General features: G+C 40.9%; 2 protein-coding genes across 8 annotated transcripts in view; one reads left to right on the top strand and one right to left on the bottom strand.

Moving 5' to 3' along the window:
• The window catches only part of LOC308408256 (glutamate receptor 3), a 108,494-nt gene that overhangs the window by 26,918 nt on the left and 59,120 nt on the right, over positions 1–22,456 (top strand). The window lies entirely within an intron of this gene.
• Positions 11,307–14,268, bottom strand: LOC308408305 (uncharacterized protein; the record flags this gene model as incomplete). Its single annotated transcript, XM_080900508.1, has 5 exons — positions 11,307–12,005; positions 12,793–12,885; positions 12,970–13,125; positions 13,930–13,995; positions 14,242–14,268. The coding sequence occupies 5 exons, from the start codon at positions 14,266–14,268 to the stop codon at positions 11,877–11,879; spliced, it is 471 nt and encodes a 156-aa protein (XP_080756634.1). The 3' UTR covers positions 11,307–11,876.

Below are 22,456 nucleotides of genomic sequence, written 5' to 3'. Positions count from 1 at the left end.
GATTTTTTTACCTCTCTGGAGCAAAAGAGAGCTGACAGACAACTCTCTGCATTTTCAAAGCATGACGGAGCCTCCACCATGTTTTGCAGATTTCTGTAAACTCACGGTTGTAGCTCTCTCCTGACCTGCTCCATACATATTGATGAGGATTTTAACTGAAAACATCAGATTTGGATTCATCAGACCTCTTGCCATGGATGTTCAGTCCAGTTCTTGTGTAATTTGGCAAATGTCAGTCTTTTATCCCTGTTTCCTTCCCTTAGGAATGGTTTATTGACAACCACCCTCCACTGAGACCATTTTTAAGGCTTAGGTGAACATTAGATGGATCCAGTGACAACCTAGATGCATTTCTCAAGTCCTGTGTCAGGTCCTGGATTTCTTTCCTGTTTGTAAAGGATACGACTTGCAGATATTGTTTATCTGGTGTAGATAGTATTTATAGGTCTGGCAGTTCTTCTAAAGATACAAGTTTTCTTTTATGTTTGGACAAAACACAGGTTCATCCCTTGCGTTAGATGCCTCTTTTGTTTGAAGGACTGATAGGTCACAGTTAAAAAAAATCTTTAAAACAAATCTCTGGAAATGGTCGGGTACAAGGCTTAGAGTATCCTGAGAAAAACTCTGAAAGATCTTCAGAAAGTCTGAAGAACTATTGTACTATTGTTCAAGACCCCTTTAAAACAGTACAGGAAAGTCTGGCTCCTTGAAAGCACAATGTAAAGAAACATGTTTCTTTACATTGTAAGTACTTTAATTTCAAAGTTTTTTACTTAACTTTTCAAACTTGAATCTATCTCTCAGTTTCAGGAAACTATTTAAAGTTCTGCTCACGTACTAACCTTGTAGTTCTCATGCTCTGACTTACAGCTGACTCATGTGAGTGGGAGGTATGGTGAGCAGTTAGTCGCTTTTAGCCGACGGCTTGCTGATTATATTGTGACACTATAGGTCAGCATCACATCAATTTATTATTTTTTTTATAATTGCTTATTATTATTATTATTATTATTATTATTATTATTATTATTATTATTATTATTATTAAATGAGCTTAAGATGTCCTCCTTCGGAGGATAGAAGTAGCATGTTCAACACCTTAATCTGTCACAGTGCTCTGGGTCTCTCTTTTTTAATTTTTGTCTGAGGATTGTAATTAATTATTAAAAAGTCTAAATTATGTCCCTGCATGCAGGTGGCTGTGACAGATTTCTGACTTTGCAGTATGCAAGCAGCAAAATGAACAAACAAGCAGAAATCACAGCTGACCCTCTGCTCTGCTTCAGGCTCATGTTTGCTACAAAGCACCTGCTTCGATGTATTAGTTTCTTGAGTGCCTTTTTTGCCTTTTAATTTGTGTTTTATAAAAGCATTGATCATTCATAATACTGGAAGCAACTTTGCAATTATTCTCCAAACTCTTCTATTAGGGATGGAAAACACAGCGCTACAGAGGGGGGGGAAAAAATCACATAGCTGAGTTCCACCAAGAGGTTTTATTCAGTCAATAGAAAAGATTAATTACAGCCACACTATTCATTTGGCTCTGTTATTGGACTGGCAAAAAATGCTTTTAGGCCTCAGTGCAGTGCTTTCAGCCGGAGAGTGATGGTCCATATGCTTCAGGCTCAGATGTATTGGAGGGAAATGGAGGGAAATTTGTACCCTAAATGCCAATATCAGACAGCTGTTTGAAAGCAGACGTTATGATGAAGGAACTGCACTGGAAGCAAATGGAGCCTCCGTAGGCAGTGTTATACCAGCCTAATGAGTGGCTACTCTCCTCTTATCTGAGGTAATATATTGACAGGATACATTATGCGTGTGTGTTAATATGTGTGTGGATGGAACGAGATGAAAGATCCAAACAGCTACTTTGATTCAACCCACTACATTTCATACATGAAAAAAGACTATCCCAGCAACACTTCTTCTTAATATCAATAGCACTCCTGGAGTTTCTTTTTTTCTTCTTCTTTGCTTTCAGCTTGCGTCAGTACATGAATTTCCCATTAAAAGCTGGAGCTCTATAGGGTGATAGGGTGAAGGTAGATGGATCTTGCCCTTTCTGTTCTGGCGGTCAGGTATGGGCAGATAATTGCCAGTTCTGTGCAGCAGAGACAGATGATTACAGGCTTTATTGTCTCTCCCAGGCACAATCAACCCTGATTCAGCAATCTCACCTCTACTTGATTTATGAGTCTCTGTCTCTCCTTCTTTCCTATTTCACTTCGTTCTATACCTCTTCCTTATATGTTTTTAGCTTGCTCTTATGTCTCTTCGTCTTGGAGCTTACCGTTGTTGTCTAGTAGACGCAACCTTTCCTTAAGCACAGCAAAGTAGTCAAGAAATGATGAATGGGAAGAACAAACTGTAAGCAGTCATAAGAAATGGTGCATGTTTGACAAAAGAAAACAAATTGGGATTTTCAGGTTCAGTTAGCTCAGTGTGGATGTCAGAGCTGCCGTGTTCGTAGCACTTTTGAAGTAACTGGCCCTTTAAAAACAAAAGCAGGCATACTTGATGACATTTTGCTGGCTGGAATGAAAATTTTACCTGTCGCTAATGCCTGACATTAGCTTCGTGAGTTGGTTGTTGCTGCTATTTTTGACTTTAGTATTACATGAAACAGCAACAACAGAAATATTTCAAATGTCAACATCTATAAAGACCAGTTGATCAGTCATGAAAAAGCAGCCTTTTGTTCTTTTGAAGTTATAGCCAGTCAACTACTATACATAAAATAAGCAGGTATAATTAGCTAAAATGCTATACTAGGGCTGTGCAATATGACCAAAATCTCATATCCCGATATAAGACATCTATTGTCCGGATAACGATATAAAATCACAAAAATTTTACATTTTCTGAAAATTCTGTGAATCTCGGGCAGCTCGATTTGTGTAAAGTGTTTCCAGCTGAGCGTCATGTAGCTGGAGTCGAGTGTTTTAACCGATGCATGAAACTATACATTTTTAGACATAAGCTGTAAACGGCCTCTGTTTTCTATGTGAGTATTTATTACACGGCGTGCTGCGGGGAAAAGCCTGTTCTAACGTTTGAGTCTAAGGTTTATTTTTTAGCACCTGGCAGCTCTTTTTTGCTTCTCATCCGTAAACACTGCATACTCTTTCACGTGATTCAGTTTATTTTGAAAAGTGTAAACAGGATCTTGAGCTTTATTGTGAAAGGTTTATGTGGAAAATAAACAAGCGGATACGCGATGGTTTTACCGTCGTTGTTGCTAACGACAATGCATAAAAACAGTCGCTTGTCCGTCTGTAGTGTGGTTATATTCAATATAAGAGAATAAGAAATTAATATAGCCACTACAGTGACCATCAAAACGATGAAAAAATATTGCCGTAAACAGTTTATTTTGTGACACCACGAAACAAACGATAGCGTAAAATGAAAGATAGACGTTTTTATATCGTCATCCGATATTTATCGTTATATCGAACAGCCCTATGCTATACTGTGTAAAATTATTGAAACACACCTCATTTATATCATATTATGGAAATGTGCAAACAGCCAGCACGTTTTCACTCCCAAAGTGTAACATTTTACACTACTTGACAAATCGTCGGTATATTACGCTTTCGGCCACCCAACGCGTCCCTATATTACGAGTTGGGAAAAATGAGGAAACATGAGAACCATTTGGAATGAATCTACACATGTACGTTTATTTTATAAGATAAGATAACCTTTATTAGTCCCACACGTGGGAAATTTGTTATTTAAATCGCTTTGGAAGAAACTATCTAACACGATTAAGGTGGTGGTTGACGTTAGGTATAAGTAGGGTTGCCAACTCCCTGAAAAATAAATAAGGGACACCTCGTGGCCAGGGCCGGGCGACCCAATTGTCTTCACCCTTCCCAGTGTGGTGAATTTTCTAGCTCTTTTTTTGTGTGTGAAATTATTTTTTTAACCATTTGACTTGAATTTGATTTAAGTAGATGTGTATTCTTTGTGATATGAACACATGTGAAACAAATGATCATTTAGCCATTTATTTTTAGCTCAAAATAACAACATTAACACGATAAAACAGGTCTCTTTCTTAAACAGAAACCTGTCATGCTTAACTTTTGAGAATATAAGTAAATCTTTCTTTAAAAGAACTCTGTCCTGCTTAACTTAAAATAATAGAAAACAATAGAAAGAAAAACATTCTTGTAACAGTGCACATTTAGTGCATTTAGTACAACTGGCTTCAGTTGAGGTATTATTTCAGCTTTTCTAATGCTAATCAGCTGCTCCTGTTTGTAAACCCGCTTGTTCCCATGATTACGCATCTTAACTCATCATCATTATTCATCTATGTATTACTTTTATGTATTAGTCATCTATTTGTTGTAATCATCTATTCTTGCAGTTGTTTATTACACAAAATAAATTATATTATCACACTTCTGGCCACATAGCGCTGATATTCACTGCACATGCCCATATTAACTTTTTCCAGCCAGGTGTTTTCCTTTTCCCATTCTTCCCTTTCTCTGAGGGGAACAAACATTGCTGCTCTAATGCTGGGCTTACACTGTGCAGTTTTAGGCCCATTTTGAGCCGATTTTTGAGTGATCGGACCGATTTTGGCCTTCATCGTGCATCGTGTAGTATACGTGGGGTAACGAGAAGTGATTAACACCTCACGACCAGCTCCCGATCATCAATCGCTCGTGAGGGTCTCACCACAGCCGCTCACACTGCTCGCGCGCAAACACGTAAACGTTGGTGTAAAAGATGGAGCAGCACAGCAGTGCAGCCTGTGATCTGGACACAAGCGATGGAGGCACAACTTGTAGAACTTTGGAAAGCTCATCCGAGCCTTTTCGATGTGGCATCACAAAATTATCACGACCACAACAACCGTGAAAATAGTTGGATCTACATTGCTGCTCAATCACAGCTGCCCGATCAATGTTTTTCACTAGCAATTTAGCAAAGTTGATGGTGGTGGTGTGTCTGTGTGAGTGTAAGACGGAGAGAGAGAGCGCGACAGATTTTCTGTTATAACCTTCATTTTATGGAGGCACAGTGTGAGCACTCAGGTCGCATCAGAGCATCGGGCGGTATAGTGTGAGACCTGCATCGTGACCTACCAACTGCGAGTCAATCGTGCAGTTTGAGCAGGAGCTGAATAACGTGACTGAAAAAAATTGCACAGTGTCTGCCCAGCTTTAGGTTTACTGTCGTCCGAGACTTGCACCGCAGTGTCTGCGTTTGTTTCCCTGTTGGCCATGCTTCTTGTTGTGGTCATTTGTTGTCTTCCGGTATTTTCTCCGTAAGCGACCTTTCCTCGACCAATGAGATGAGTGGTAATTGTAATATTCTGTCTCAAACTTATGAATAACGTGTTCATAATCTGCTTCGTGAGCCACCATTATCTTTATTGCCGCTCGTCCATTTCAACATAAAACACACCCACTTTCGTGACAGCAAACACTCCCCGTTGCCACTACGGTGGACCACAAGGGACAGTAAGCACGGAGTGCAAACATTATCAGCAATACAACATCTCCCTTTTTTTTTAGATGCCCACCAGTGACACAGCTGGTATACATTTCAAAATAGAACATCCCGAACCTGAGGATAAGGAACAGTTTTTCAACATTGCCATGTGTAAAATTACTGCGGCCTAAACTAACAACAACAATGCGATGTGGGATATGCACTCATTAGTACATGGACATTTGACATGTTTCCTTTTTGTTTTTTGTTAGGGCAGCGATACGCCTACACCCTTTACATCACAGGTCAAGAATAACCCTCGGTTTGACCACTCGTCCTGATCTGGTGGTCAGTGCAGGGCTAGTGTCCATGGTTGGTGTTGTAGTGTCTCTAGATAGTGACAGGGGCTCTGCTTGTTGTTGAGCCGCACTATCTGGCTGGGTTACCAGATCGGATGTTGGTGCTGAAGGTGCCGGTGACGCCTTGGCGCCTCTCAGGTGCCGTCGGTTACGCCGTATAGTCTGTCCCTCACCAGTGCGGATCACGAAAGAGCGGGCAGTCTCTGCAGGTCGGATGATGACAGCCGGTTTCCAGGCTCCGGACTCGTGCTGAAAGCGAATGTGGTCCCCCTGCTGCAGCCTCGGTAGTGGTGTGGCGCTGCGATTGTAGTAACGCCTCTGATGCTCTTGTCTTTCCATCCGTGTTTTTTGCACAACCGTCGGGCTTATGATGCGAGGTACCAGGTGGCATCCGGTAACAGGAAGCACTGAGCGTAGACGTCGACTCATGAGGAGCTGCGCGGGTGACCTGAAGCTGTCGACTGGCGTGTTCCTTTGCTCCAATAGGGACAGGTAGGGATCTACTCCCTGAGCATGAGCTTTATCCAGAACTGATTTGGCCGTCTTGACTGTTCTTTCGGCAAGGCCGTTGCTTTGCGGGTACAAAGGACTTGAGGTCGTGTGGACAAAGTCCCATGTGACTGCAAAATCCTTGAACTCTCGAGAGCTGTATTGTGGGCCGTTATCTGAGATAAGCGTCTCTGGTATACCATGTCTGGCGAATATGGCCTTGAGCTTTTTGATGACGGACCCTGCAGTGGTAGAGAATAGCCTTTCGACCTCAAAGTAGCGGCTGTAGTAGTCCACAACTACCAAGTAGTCCCGTCCACGCCATGTGAAGAGATCTGAGGCCACTGCCTGCCATGGCCTCTCAGGGATCTGGTGTGGGATGAGAGGTTCTTTGGGATTCGCCGCGCGCCTCTCCTGACATATGGAACAGTTTTCCACCGTGGCAGCTATGTCCTTGCCCATGCCTGGCCAGAAGAGGGCGTCCCTTGCTCTCTGCTTACTCCTCTCAATCCCCATGTGCCCAGTGTGGATTCTCTCCAGCATGTTGTTTCTTAGGGCTGTTGGCACTATAATTTTGTCACCTTTGAAGATGATGCCATGGGAGTGTGAAATTTCATCTCTGAAAGTCCAGAAGTCCAAAAGGGTTTTGGGGCATTTTTTTCTGTCCTCAGGCCAGCCATCCTGCACAGTTTGCTTCAGCAGGGTGAGCTGCGGGTCGCATCCTGTTGCAGCCTGTATCTCTGAGAGTTTTTTGTCACTTACTGGGAGGCTGTTTATCACCGAGTGGATCTGGTCCTCCATGCCTTCACTCAGCGTGCTGTCTTGGTCGGGCAATGGTTTCCTGGACAGTGTGTCGGCCACAGGTATGTCTTTTCCGGGCCGGTGCACGATCTCTATGTCGTATCTCTGCAGCTGTAACAGCATGCGCTGCAGACGAGCAGGGGCTACAGAGATTGGTTTCTTCAGTATGTGCTCCAACGGCTTGTGGTCCGACTCTACGATGACTCTCCTGCCGTATATGTACGTGTGGAAACGCTTGCATCCAAACAGCACTGCAAAGAGCTCTTTTTCGATCTGTGCATAGTTGACTTCTGTTAGGGTCAGTGTCTTTGAAGCATATGCTATTGGATGTCCGTCCTGCATTAACACAGCTCCCAAACCATACTTTGATGCATCTACCTGTAGCCGTAGCTCCTTGATCGTGTCGTAGTATGCCAGTATGGGGCCTGGTTCTCTGGTTATGAGATCTTTCATTTGCTGGAAGACTCTGTCGTGGGTCTGATCCCAGATGAACTCTGAGTCTTGTTTGAGCAGCTGACGCAGCGGTGCGTTCACCTCTGATAGTCGTGGTGCGAATCTGGACAGGTAGTTCGCCATTCCAAGGATTGTCTCAAGCTCATTCTTATTCTCAGGAGGTGGCATGTCCTTTATGGCCTGCAGTTTCTTTGGGTCTGGCTGGATGCCCTCCCGGGTGAGTTTGTGTCCAAAGTAGCTCACTTCTGTGGCGCCTATGACACATTTCTCTGGATTGAGACGTACTCCTCGCTCCCGTGTGCGCTCAAGCATGGCACGGAGGTTCTCGTCGTGTTCCTCCTTTGTCCTGCCAAACACGAGGATGTCATCCACGATGGCTGCCACTCCATTGAGCCCTTCATACGTCTCATCGATTTTCCTTTGGAAAATGTCCTGTCCTGATATTATCCCAAAAGGAAGGCGCAGAAAACGGTACCTGCCAAAGGTCGTGTTGAAGGTGGTGAGGAGCGATGACTTGGTGGTTAGTTGGATGGCCCAATAGCCTGAGCGAGCATCCATGACACTGAAGTACTGTGCTCCTGCCAGCTTTGGTGTGATGTCATCCAATGTTGGAAGCGGGTAATGAGGTCTTTTGATGGCTTTGTTTAATTCGCGAGGATCGAGGCATGCTCTGAGCTTCCCAGTACGCTTCTCTGCGACCACCAGTCCGTTTACCCATTCTGTGGGTTCTTTTACTTTGATGATTATGCCGTTTTTCTCCATGTCATCCAACTCCCGTTTCAGTCGTTCCCGCAGTGTGAAAGGGATCCTCCGGGGGGGGCACACAACGGGCATGGCGTCTGGGTCAATGTGTAAGTCGCATTCTCCTGGGAATTTCCCTATGCCCTCGAACACATCGGCAAACTCCTCCATGACATTTGTGATCTGTACTGACATGACCAGCTTGACTAGGTTTAGATCCAGGCATGCTCTCAACCCTAGGATGGGGGGTGCTGCAGTGTCTACTATGTCAAATGTCAGCATCTTGTGAATGCCTTTCCACCTGCACTTCAACTGGCATGTGCCCTTGATGTTGAGTTTTTCTCCTCCATAGCCAGATAGTGTGCGTGTGGGCGGTGCCAAGCTAACCTGCTTAAAACACTTCTTAAACAATCGGGCAGGGATGACGTTAGCAGTGGCTCCTGTGTCAAGCTTAAAACTCACGGTGTGATGCAGTGAGCCTACTTCTACGTCGGCGTAAGCCTGTTCATCGGCCTCCCCTTCGTTGCACTTTGTTATGGAATCTATGAATAGCTCCGCTTCATCGCTTGGAGTGTCAGGGTTAATAGAGTACACTGGGTTGGGTTGGTGTGGTGCTTGTGAACGGCATGCTTTGGCAAAGTGGTTCATTTTATTGCACTTTTTGCACCTCTTCCCTTTTGCAGGACACTCCTCCTTCTGGCTGTGTGCTCGTGCACATCTTCCACACACTTTTCCCATCTTATTATAATGAGGTGCCCTCCTATCTTTTTGCTGCGTACTCTGGCGCTTAGCGGATACTGCATGCGCGGGCGCTGCTCCCTGCAGGCTCGCGTGTGGGTCAACCATGGCTTTCAATTGCTCTCGTGCGATCTCATAGGAGCGTGCAATGTCTATGGCTTTTTCTAGAGTCAAATCTGACCCTTGGCTCAGCAGCTTTTCTCTGACTTGTGGTAAACTGGTTGCAAAGACAATCCTGTCTCGGACCATTTCATCACTGTTAACGTAGCCACACTGCTTGACGAGTAACTTTAACTCGGTCACAAAGTGTTCAAATGACTCCCCTTTACCTTGGAGTCTTTCATTAAACTTGTATCTGGCGAAAATGGTGTTCGTTTTCGGCATGAGGTACTGTTCAAACCTGTCGAGATATGTGGTCAGCTTTTTAGCTTCTTCATCAGACAGCTGCCATGTGTTATAAATGTCCCTGCCTCTTTCTCCTACCCACAGAAGAAGATAGCTGTACTGGGTCTCCTCGGGCTTGCCGCTTAGCGGGCCGCTAAACATTAGCTTCACATGTTGCACGAACCTCCGCCAGGCATCGGGAAGATTGGCTGAATCCCAGTCCATCCGTGGTGCAGGAACTCCCGACGAATCCATTTCGCTCTGTCGGTGGGCGTTTAGTTCGATTTACTCTGACACCATGTAATATTCTGTCTCAAACTTATGAATAACGTGTTCATAATCTGCTTCGTGAGCCACCATTATCTTTATTGCCGCTCGTCCATTTCAACATAAAACACACCCACTTTCGTGACAGCAAACACTCCCCGTTGCCACTACGGTGGACCACAAGGGACAGTAAGCACGGAGTGCAAACATTATCAGCAATACAACAGTAATCTGAATTGTCATACTCGTAAGTGTGCTGTCAGCTCATTGGTCACAAAGCAGGAGAGGGGCTGGGAATTATGTTTTCAAACAAAGCGTTAATTCCATTAAAAGTTATAGACTACTTTTGATTCTCACTGTATTACGGGACAAAGTGCGTCCCTTATTAGCTCAATACGGGACGTGTACTTTTGTTTCGAAATACGGGACGATTCCGTATTTTAAGGGACGGTTGGCAACCCTAGGTATAAGGCTAGGGTTACGGCTGGAATACACGGCTGGAACGTGTGCTACTAGGAGCGTCACTCTATTCGATTTCATCCTTCCCAGATCTAGTAAAATAATTGCTACTTAATAGCCCCTGAACTCCGTTAGCATTCATTTGTATTCACTCCAGGTGTGTCAATACAATTCTGTGAAAATCATCAATGGGATTTTTTAAACGTAACCCCCAAGCCCACAAATAAGGGTCTGTTTAGGGTGGTGTTAGCTGTAACTCTTCTGCCTTTTACACTCAAAAAAATAAGTCATTGGATGAACTCAATTGGACTGATGGCAGGTTTTCCACGTAATACATCTATTTTGGTCCAACCTAATCTACATACATCATGACAATTCAATTAAATTGAGTCAGTAGAACACAATTTCGTAAATACTGCTAAAATGAAAAAAAGTACATTAAAATGATGTGAAAGGTTTTGGTTGGTCCAACTCAATACAATGTCATTCGCTTGAGCTAGATTTTCATTGCATTGAAATCATTATTTTGAGTTCAACTAAATCATAATTTTCATTACCAGAAAACTAATTTAATTATTAAAATAATGACAAAATGAATTTGTTTTTACAACTCAGGTTTATTCACTTGAATTAAAAGCAGAAACAGAATATTTTGTAAATAAACATACATGTCACATGGTCAAATCAACCTTAACAAAAATCAAAGTGCTCACAAAAAAGTGCTGACGTACATTTGTAATGAATGTCAAATCTGAATAGCACACACCTCTGTACTACTAGGCAATACTGAAAACAAACTGGAATCTGTAAAATCAGATTTCACTTCAGAATCATTGTATATATTTATAGTGACACTTGCAAATTCACAATGATAACCTACTAAACATTTCAATTCACACCATAGTATGGCAGTCACTGAAGATTTGAAACAACCCAACAATACATAAATACACACACATATACATAAATACACACACACACACACACACACATATATATATATATATATATATATATATATATATATATATATATATATATATATATATATATATATATATATATATATATATATATGTGTGTGTGTGTGTGTGTGTGTGTGTGTGTGTGTGTGTGTTTTCATGACGAACATTTTTCTGTTACCAAGGGGGAGGTATTTTAATAAAAAAAAAAATCTTTCAACTATACTTCTCCAAAACCAATTACATGTAAACATTTACAAGCTTATAAGAACGGGAAGACCAACTTTAAAACACTGGAAGACACAAAACTTGTCAACATTTTTCTATTACCTTTGCAAATCCCAAAAGCAATCAAAAAGAAAATGGTGGTTACAACCATGAAACTTTTTCTGAGCTAAATCCCCAGTCTTTTCATCCATCTATAGTAGTACAGATTAAAGGTCACATCACTCACAACATAACAGCAGACAAAAATAGACAACTTCCATTTGGCCAAAAAAAAGAAAGAAAAAAAGGTCACAGTTTGAACAAAAGATATAAAAAGGCCAAAATCAACTTTTGTGCTGGGTCTTGTTTGCCTAAGCAAACATCTTCATTTTCATTTGCTGCATCTTTGTACTGAGCCTTTGTCCATCCAGATTCATCAAAATCTTCTGACAGAACTCAAAAGTGTACTTGTGGTCATTTGGATAGCTCAGATCAAGTGCATAAATCAGTCCAAAGAGGACGATGAATGCCATGATGACACTACCGAGGTTGTTCATAACTGTAGTACCTTCAATGACAACTCCAACATCCTCTGGCTCCTGAATCCCTTCTCTTCTGATGGTGTAAATACAGTGACAGTTGCTGCAGTGGACCTCAACCGTTCATCCTCAGTGGAGGAGGTCTGAAAAACAGGTTGTTTCAGGTTTAAGGGCTCTGTCACTTGGAAGGGGACATATTATGCAAAACTCAGCTTTTGTATCCTTTTGTGCTGAAACATAGGTCTCTACCGCCTCTATAAACACTCCAAACATAAATAAAACCCGTCAATCTGTTTCCTATCAATAGTTTGGGTTCAGGTATTATGTACCTCCCTTTGGGAGGGGCTTGATATAGAGCAGGAGCTCCTCCAGTGTCTATCAGTGTGTGTGTGTGTGTGGGCTGGGTCAATTTCCCTTATTTCATCACAATTGGGAACCTTTTGAAACAGCTTGTTTTATGCACATTATTCCTGAAACCAGGAGATTGCTGTAATGGCAGTGACACTAGTTAGTGTCTTGATGCAATCTGCTGTGTTCCTTATAATGAAGACTTTTTACTAATTGGCATAATAAACTGAACTCCACTGGAGTGTTTACTTTCTGAAGTGCCTTGAGATGACTGTTGTTGTGATATACCGCTATATAAATAAACTGAATTGAAACACTGACAGAAAATGGATGAATGTTTTGTCCACATTTACTGTGTTTATAGAGGCAGTAGATACCTACATGGCAGCACCAAAAGAATGAACAATTGAATTTTTGCTGAAACTATCCCCTTAAAAAGTGCTCTCCAGTGCAAGTTTCAACAATGACTATTAAGAATAATACTATTTCACAATTATATTGTCTCTTTTGAATATATGAGGATTTTGTGTGCGATGAACCTAACTCAAATTGAATCTAGAAAAGAAGGTGTGATAAGCGTACCAGATACTCCTTGAACAGTAGGTCTGGATCTTCATTAAAGTAGATCACCAGGCTTTTAAGAGTATGCTCCCTCTTTATGTCGATGTCATCATACTAATGCAAGGGTGGAAAAAAAATGGTGAAAAAAATGGAATTGATTGATTGCATTTAATTGATGGGTTTATCATTAGTACCGACCAAACTACTGATCGCCATGATATCCTTGATCTTTTGGCCCTTTGCTCCTTTGCTCCCCTGAAAAATTTGCATCAGCTTGTCTGTTAAATTGTCCAGCTGAGCCAAGAACTTCGCCTGCAGGGGTTTTGTAGTGATCTGCAGGAACTCTGCATTCACCTGGAAATAAAACATACACAAATATAATAAACTAGAAGTTTAAATACAGACTGCTGAATCAACACACTGAAAGTTGCTAAACATTTGAACCATCAGTGAAGTTTGTCAAGACCTAAACTGTTTTTAGCTGAGTTTAGGAATATATCGCCACCTGTTGCTTTGGCATGTTCCTAGCAGCGTTTTCCTTCATTTTTGCGTTTACCTGTGGACGGGATTATTTTTTAAAACGAAAACGGAAAATCTCCGTTTTCAAAAATACCTGTGTAAGTGTGGACGTAGCCGAAATCTTTTATAATAATAAATAGGTTTGAACGTCATGGGAGTGCGCATTGTGCTGCCTGCAGTTACTCTTCCGGCCACATGGTTCGCTTTTGGTAGCACCCTCAGTAAACTATGTAGTGCTTTTAAAGACACCTCAAAACGATACTTTCTACTAGAAAATGGCATATAATAATAAACACAGAATACCACATTTTTAGATTATAAAAAGAAAACAGTAAGAAAGAAGTTAGCTATAGGACATCATCTTTCATTGAGCACAATGGCTAGCTGCTAATAAGCTAGCACACGCTCCGACTTAAAAGTTGGCAGCTACACAATTTCTCCTCTAAAACAAGGCACTTTTGAAAAGACCTGGCTATATTGTCAAAAAAAAAAAATAGTATTCAAGCAGAGAAGAGAATGGTAGCACCACCAAAAGTTCAAAAAACAACTGTTACAAGCTTCTATGATAAATAGCATTATAGATTTAGCTGATAAAGAAATACACAATTGGATATATGGAAAAATAATATGTTACCTTACCTGAAGGTGTAGTTTTATCCAAAAAGTACAGAGAGGCCAAGAGCAGCTGGATTCATTTAGGTGATCCTGAAAGAGCGCAAAATTTTCAAAGAAGGCGGACCGTTGTGTAACTCAATAACTTTGTGTTCTTGTGACAAAGACTGCTTTGAGAGAAAATAATTTAGGTTCACCACACGAATAATAATTGCAGTAACGCTGGAGTGCTACATTTGCGTTGAATGAGATTAAAAATAATGTTTAAGCTTAAAGAGGGGCTTGAATTGATTTCTTTGAGTTTACAAATACTTAAGTGCAAAAATGTACTCCTCCTACCCCCAGTGCCCCAACAAACTCATTCATTTTGTGTTCAGAATCAGCCTCTGCTGGTTTTGAATAATTTTAGGTTTACACAAAGAAAATCAAATTAATTTGGTATTTTTTAATTGCATTTGTGAACAACTAACATAATTTGCATGTGTTCTTTGAAAGGAGGACCTGAATCTGTTTTTTGAGTGTACAGTGTCTTAGGCTAGTTATCCAGCCATGCTAACAACTGCAGCTTAATCAGGGCAGATAATCCTGTCCTAAAGCTCTGTCTGAAAAGACATGAACACACAAACAGTTAAGATGCACTGTATACCTATAAATCCAAAGCTTGACAGGCCCGTTGTGACCAGTTACTGTTGCAAAGCTGGAACTGATCAGTCTGTATGGGAGAGGAGCTCAGACATCAGGAGGACAGTTGCCTGTTCATTCTTCTTTCATCTCTGCTGTGTCATCCTGCTCTAACACTGTTTAATTCACTGAGCTACCTTTTTGCATTACTTTATTTTGTCAGTCTGGAGAGACAACAGGATAACAAGATAAATAAATAATAATAAAACATTTATGAAAGATGACGTAAATATGACCGAGTCTTCTGAAAGTGTGAAGGCACTTTTTATGTTTGACGTGTGAAGAAAAATTCACACAAGATATTCACTTCCGGCTAGATTTTGTCACAAGAGCTGGAGCCGCCACCTCTTGAAATCTATCATGATGAGACAGAAGATTTTAGCATTTCGTGCAATATCTATCACCACACCAAGGCATTGATGACATGATGAAAAAAATCCCGCTGTCTCTTTCCATCATCTTCTCTACCAATCAATATTCTAAATGTGATACATTTAGATGGAAAATGATCCAACACAGCTGAAGCAGGGAGCGCAGAGCTATTTACTGTTATCATTTAACTGCTGACAGTTGAAACTATAGTGCTCAATGTCACAGCCCCACTACAGTACAAAGAAGTCAAATGTTCTCCGAGCAGAAATCTTCCAGGTGGAAGCTGTATCCCAGCTTTTAGTCTTAAAAATATCCCCAGAGCATGTTTTTGATTTACTCTGCCAATATTTTCAATGACCCCAACTACAGCTGAGTCACTTCAGCAAACTAATCTGGACCAATAAGGTGCGTGCAGAGTATTGATTAGAGCTTGCCGCAGCCACAGTGGGACTGGATTGTTATGAAACATGCAAATGTCTACGAGCTTATTCTGATTGATTATATGGAGACTTTACAGTATTTGAAGCTGAACTGCACACAAGCTGTCCCCAAGACAAATATATTTACTTCCTAAACAAAAGTTACTTGCTCTTTCATTATCACCCAGACAGCTGTCTCCCAGACAACAGTCTGAACCTAAACCTAAAACAAACAAGTCAGTCTGTGATTTCCATAATAGAAGCAATAATTTGTTTCTGTGTGTTTGGAAAGCAAATAACTTGATTTTTTTTAAAATTGTCCTCTGTGGAAAAATGTAACATAATTATGCAAAGATGTAGTTATTTGTTTTATAGTTCACTGTGGTTAGCAGTTTTTGGTTTTCAGCTTGAAACACCAACTCAAAATGACCAAGTAACCAGCAAACTAAAATCCGAGGTACAAAACTGAAAAGGAGAAATCCTACATTTGTGATAATTAATGTTACATTTAAAAACAACAACAACAACAACAACAACAAATCTCATAAATCTGTGTTCACTGTCAGCTAATTTTCAGGCTATGATTCCAAGCAAAAAGCCACTCACCCGTAGACTATAAAAGATGAAAACTTAAAATAAAGCTAATGTGGGAAATGGCTGCATTCTGTCTAATGGCCAGCAGGGGGGTGACTCCTATGGCTGCAAAAAACTAAAGACCAAAATAACCCAACAGCTCACATGATTTATGATCTCAATAAACATTATCCAGAAGAGTTTATGGCCTCCATCGGTCATTTCATGTCTTATTTAATTATGTTAATTTTGTAAATTATGCCCCCATTTAGAGGATAACAGAAGATAAAGCAGGGCATCCTTTACACTGTACTACAGTGTGGTTACCTTGCATTTGACAACTGGCTACTGTATAAACATGCAGTGTCCTGATTTTCTCAGTAAGAGTCATCTGTAGCTCATAATGTCAAAAAACTAATCTCAGGATTCAAGAAGCAGGCTGCAAACAGGTGGGCTAGGCCATGCTGACTATGTCCATTTTGTGTTTACAGGTTGGTTTTGTTTTAAAGAATGATAGTTCTTAGGAGCATGGTGGGTCTGTTATCTCCGTCAGAAGATGGTGACTACATGTGACAAAAAAGACCGACTGGAACAAGAGTGACACTGACAGAGGACACGCTCACAGTGCTGACATGCTACTTGTGTGACGTGCAGAACGTCAGTACAGCACACGTCACATTTTAGCTTTTTAGCTAAGTCACAGGTTCGGTTGTTATTTTTATGCATAAAAGGTTTGGTGCAGTTTAATTTTGCTGAACTGTGTGTAAAAAATATTTGCAAGCACACTAAAATGAGATTAAAAAAATTATCTGTCAGATTCTATTAATCTGCAGGCATCGATCGAAGACCACTTGGCTTTGTATTAAACTTCTATGTCTCCCCACAGACACAGTGAAACAGGCAGAGAAGATAACTCCTGGCCTGGCACAACTGGCTGAGGAATGTGCCAACAAGGCCAGGAGGCTTTTGAATGGGAGGATGACCGCACATAGTTAGCTTCATCTCTACTTCCTGCCAAGCTACAGAACACAGACAGACAGAAAGACAGATATGTGGATGGGGTGAGCAATCATGCACAGCCGGTTGTACTGTAACCAAAGCGAACCTTGCTCCCTATTCTTCAGCGATCCCTCTAATTGGCTATCCAGAGACAGTTGCCTTTGTTCTCTGAAAGAGTCAAACGATAAATGCCTCCCGCTGCTCTCCTGCAATGTCTTCGATGGCAAACCAAATCAAGCCTGGCCTTTAATTTGATTGAAGTGGTTTGGCATTGTTCTCACTGGTGTAAACAGCATAACAAATTAAGAGATGTGACACGTTAGCAGAAGAGCAAAAGTGTAGTCCAAACTACAGTGATTCAACACAAAAAAACCATGAAATATTGTTGCTTATTATTCTGAATATTAAGCAGCAATGATCTGGAAAAAGATTTTTAAAAAAGACAAAGACAAAGAAAACATTCCTTAAGATTAAAAATACTTTTTGCAGCCATCATCTATAGCCCGAATGCAGTGGCTCACTCAGTTTGACAACCGCAGCTCCACACATATAAACACATGTTATATGTAGGATTTTTTAGCAATAGTTTGAACTATAGTTCAAAGGTTATCATAAAAACAACCCAAAGGAACAAAACCTCTCTGAAAGACCTGTGATTGGCTAACATCTTCCACCACAAGTCAACCTGAAAAGGAATCCAAGAGATGCCGACGTCTACTTTTCTTTTAGACCACTTAAATTAAACCACGCTGAAAGGTTATTAGGAAATTTTTACCCAGTAACAAAGACTTAGAGCCTCTCTTAGCTTCAAGAAGCTGCTGTTTTACGTGCAGCTTTTCAGCTTTTCATATGTGCGGAGAAGCCTAAGCGATATTTTTCATGCAGGATTACACACCATTAGTCGTTTCTCTCCCTTTTCAATTTGTTAAGCAAATTTCACACAAATAACGTCTAGTCAAGTGCAATATTGTCACCCACAACTGTTGATTTATACTCGCCGCTCGCAATGTGAGATAATAAGTGTGAATGCCAGTTCTCTACTGAAACCATGTCTATGTCATGGACCACACTTTACTTCCACAGCTTTCTGGTCTCATCTCAGCCATTATAATAGGACATCAGTTGCACCCAGCTGAGACTTTATGCAGACACACACACATGCACATACACCTCTTGTGCTTTAGTGGCCCTCTCCTTCACGGCGGCTTCATAAAAACTAAATTATGCATGCATCAGAAGAATAAATCAGCTTGGACACACTGACAAGAAAGGGCACATCAGAGAAGCCATAAAATGCACAAGAAAAATAATATTAAAGAAATATGGAGGAAGCTATACAACGCTGGCATTCTTTCTCACGTTTTTATTTTGCGCACATGAAGTGACATCTCAATATACAGATAATCCAACCTGCACCAGGAACCTGCGTGATTCAGTAACCTTTCGATATACTACAAGTCAAGCACCTGTAAAAAATAAAAAGCATCATATGAGAGCCATCGTCTGTCACAATAAGCACACAATAAACCCCGTGCTCTCTCTGTGTCCTCTTAACTGAACCTGGAATAAAGCCATTTTACCACCTACCCATTGCTAGCTTCAGCAGCCATGAAATTACTGCTGGGAGCTTCTTTTTTCATTATAACAAAATGTCCTGGCCTTTGCTTCAAGCAGTCATAGAAGAGGTAGATTGCCTTGATGGTCGGTCTATGTCACACGGCCAATTTGTTTGTTCGAAATGACAAATAAAATGTCATCCTCAAGAGTAAACACAAAAAGTAGAATAATATTTGGACTTATTTTGTAAAAGGCTCTGTCTTCACTCTTTCGGTTTCTGCAGATTAGAAAAAAGCTGCTGGGAGACTTTTGTGATCAGTCTATTGTCATCATTATTGATCATCCCCTTTGAGACGTGCACACACAGCTCTACATGTGTGCACGGATGTCCCGCCCCCCTCTTCGTGTTATAGTACGTGCTAATAATATGTCACAGTATGTGTGAGGGATAGACAAGAAAGACTGACGGAAGGGGGAGGGAGATGGAGACGCTCTGAAAAATCTGTGGGAGGATTTTCAGAGTGGTGAAGCAGCTCTTCTCCCTCCTGCATATATGCACTTCTAACGATACAGACAGCATGCTGCTTCTGTTTGATTTGACATGCGCTGTCTTTCTGATTAGGACAACACTTGGCAGTAAAACTGTTGTGGTTATAGGCCTACTGTAAATACCACATCAAAGCCTTGGCTACACACTTTTGGGCTACTTTGCTTCACGGTGAATGCTACGTCTCTAATGCGTTCTTCTCCTGTGGGCAGGAAGAAGCTGAGGAGCTCTAACACAGCGCGACCTGATTTCACATCACATCACATGTTTCTTTTCTTTTTTTTAAAAAAAAAAACAAGTTGATCTGTTTCAAAGCCTAGTTTTTTCTGTTAATTGGCAGTTTTTCTTCTTTTTTTTCAGCTGTTTGCTTTAGAAGTCAATAATACACAACCCTTTTAAACCGCAGCCTATTGTATACAAGTTGTGTGGCTATACCAGATAAGACTAATAGTAGGCCAGGTAAAGCCTTCCACCTAAGCCCAAGATTTTGATCTCCACTGCACAAACACTAGAGCAGGGGTCAGCAACCTTTAAGACCCAAAGAGCCATTTCGACCTGGTTTCCATGCAAAAGAAAACACTGGGAGCCACAAATACTTTTTGACATCTAAAATGAAGATAACACTGTATATATTGTTTTTTAGGTGTGTTGCTTATGAAATCCATGAAGTGCTACAGAGAAAATTACATTTTATTTATGTATTTAACACATTTTGAACTCTTAAAGAAATATAACAAAAGGAAAGACACACAGCTGAACTAAAATGATCCATGTAGCAAACAAAAACTGTTGTGCTGCCACCCTTATATCGCCTTTGTGCTTTTGGAGCCTTGACCTGACTTTTAAAAAATAACTGGGAAAAAAGCACTATGCTGCTAAAAAATGAAAAATAGATATTTGCAAAATTCTGCCTAAATATGTATTTTACCTGGTTAATGTGTGTGGCGGGACGTCGTCTGCAACGCCGCTGCAGAGGAGGCGGACGCACCTGAGCGGCACCCGCAATCACGCCTCGCCGCCTTAACGTCTGTGCCATCTATGCTGTTGTTGGTATGTGTCGGGCTGTGAGCTGAAAAGCTACAGCCAGCTGTGTGCGCACAGCAACCGTGTGTGAAAAGTGGTCAATAAAGAGATGCTGAAAAGCATGTTCATGCAAACATCGTCAGGTCTGCTGTGGTATGTTTACAATGGGACTTCTGTGCCTGAACCTCTGCGCACAGCGTCTGCAAATTGGGGCTGTACGAAGTCACTTTTATCTTTACGCAGGACTGTAAGCTGTCGTCTGTGAGGCGTGAGCGGTGTTTGTTTTTAACAAAGTTCACAGAGGAGAATAGCTGCTGACATAATGTGGATCCGAAGATCCATAATTGGCCTACCTGGGGTTGAAAGTCTTGATAAATGCACGGCGTTTGGCGGCTTCCGCGAGTGTGACACTTATTTTGAGCAATGAAAAAATAATAAAATATAATTTTATTTTTATATGTCAATATCACAATAATCTTCCAATTTAGAACTACAAGTTAAAAAAACTAAGTTAAAAAAAAGAACTAACATAAATAAAGTACACTTCAGCTAAATACTTATAATTTATTTTCCCAAACCACGCAGAGCCGCACTATAAGGACTAAAAAGCCGCAGGTTGCCGACCCCTGCACTAGAGGGATCCTCAGAGCCCCGTGAGCATACTTAGCCCAGAGGCAAAGACTCGCCAGACCTTAAATCTTTTAACTATTTATTCTGGTTTCCTCAAAAGACAATAGAGGGGGGAGGGGGGGGGGGACCACACATGGTAATGTCTACATAATAAAATATAAATGCAGGAACAGTTAATGAAGAGTGAGATTTTGACAGCTTGAGAATTTTAAACAGATTGTTGCTCTGTTGTTTCACAGCTTTTCAACTTCAACCAAGGCGTCTCATTAATGGCACTCGATGTAGCTGTGCACCCATAAAGAAGTGATACCAAATATAAAAACTGTCCAAAGAAAGTTGTCCTGAAATATATAAGGCTAGTCATGAAAAACAATTGTGTGGCTGTTATGACTTAATTGTAGTTAAATGTATACAGCTAGCTCCATAACACGTTGGACAAAGGCACTATTTGTTCATTCAGTTCTTCCTCTGTACACCACCACTTTGGATTTTAAGAGAAAGAGTTTGCATGAATTGTTTAGGAATTGCAGCCATTTTAAGACATATACATAGCATAAATATAAGGATTGTTTCTTTTATTCCTAGATAAAAATCCATTTGAGGCAGCACCTGCCTGAAGCAACATGCATCATATGACTAACTGGCTGTCAATTGTCCATTTACTTATGAGCCTTTGAAAACGTGGGACCATGTATGAAAATGTGTGTAATTCTCAGAAGTGTCACTGTTCACCAGTGTTGGGGAGTAATGGAATACATGTACCACCGTTACGTATTTAAAATACAAAATATGAGCAACTGTATTCCGTTACAGTTACTGTTTAAAAGGGTGGTATTTAGAATACAGTTACTTTGTTGAAAAGAAGGGATTACACAGAAGTCTTTTCCTGTTTCATATGTTAGGCTATGCCCTCTCTATTTTTGGTAATTCCACGCCAGTGGAAACCCAAACAAAACACGCATTAAGAGACTCAAATGCCTGTCTCAATCTCGCGTCTCATAATGACGTGGAAAAGTACGAGTTGTCACCGAGCAGAAACGGGAGCTGGAAGCATGTAAATATAATAATAACCACTGCAGCCAAAAAGAGAGCCTGACGAGCCCAGTTTTAAGTAAGCTATTAAGACTCGACTGTACACTGTGTTCGTGTTTTCCTCCGAAACAATAAGTTCAGTTGGAGCAGTCTCTCTCTGTGTCTCACTAGAAAAGCGAACCTAGACAACAAAGTAAAGCTAGTTTTCGGCTACGAGCCCGACACGGAACCGGACGTATTAGCCAGAGGTCCCTTTACTACGGTTCGGAGCCGCGGACCTATTTTATACACGCGCGGAATAGTTTTCTATACAAGATCGCTGCAAAAAGTGCAGCCTTACCTAATGTCCGCCCTACTGTTACTCATTTCATATTAAGATTTAAAAATCTAGTTGCTATTGGTATTGCGAGTAGCCTACAGTAATAGTAATCAATCACACAGCAATAGAACATTCATAAATTGTAAAAAGCACGATAATAAATTAAGTAATTAAGTAATCCAAAGTATTCAGAATATATTACTCTCATTGACAAAATACATTTTGGGGCATGTATTCTGTAATCTGTAGTGGAATACATTTTAAAAGTAACCTTCCCAACACTGCTGTTCACATATTTATGGATTATGAGTAAAATGTGGAACTGCTTGCCCCCCAAACACTTTCCTCTAGTGTTAACCAGAAATGCAGAACATTTGACACACCTATTTTGTCATTTCTGCC

This window comes from Rhamphochromis sp. 'chilingali' (assembly GCF_963969265.1).
Source record: "Rhamphochromis sp. 'chilingali' genome assembly, chromosome: 13".
In the NCBI taxonomy this organism is placed as follows: domain Eukaryota; kingdom Metazoa; phylum Chordata; class Actinopteri; order Cichliformes; family Cichlidae; genus Rhamphochromis; species Rhamphochromis sp. 'chilingali'.
Note: the sequence above shows the minus strand (reverse complement) of the source record. Positions and strands in the feature narration are given on the sequence as shown.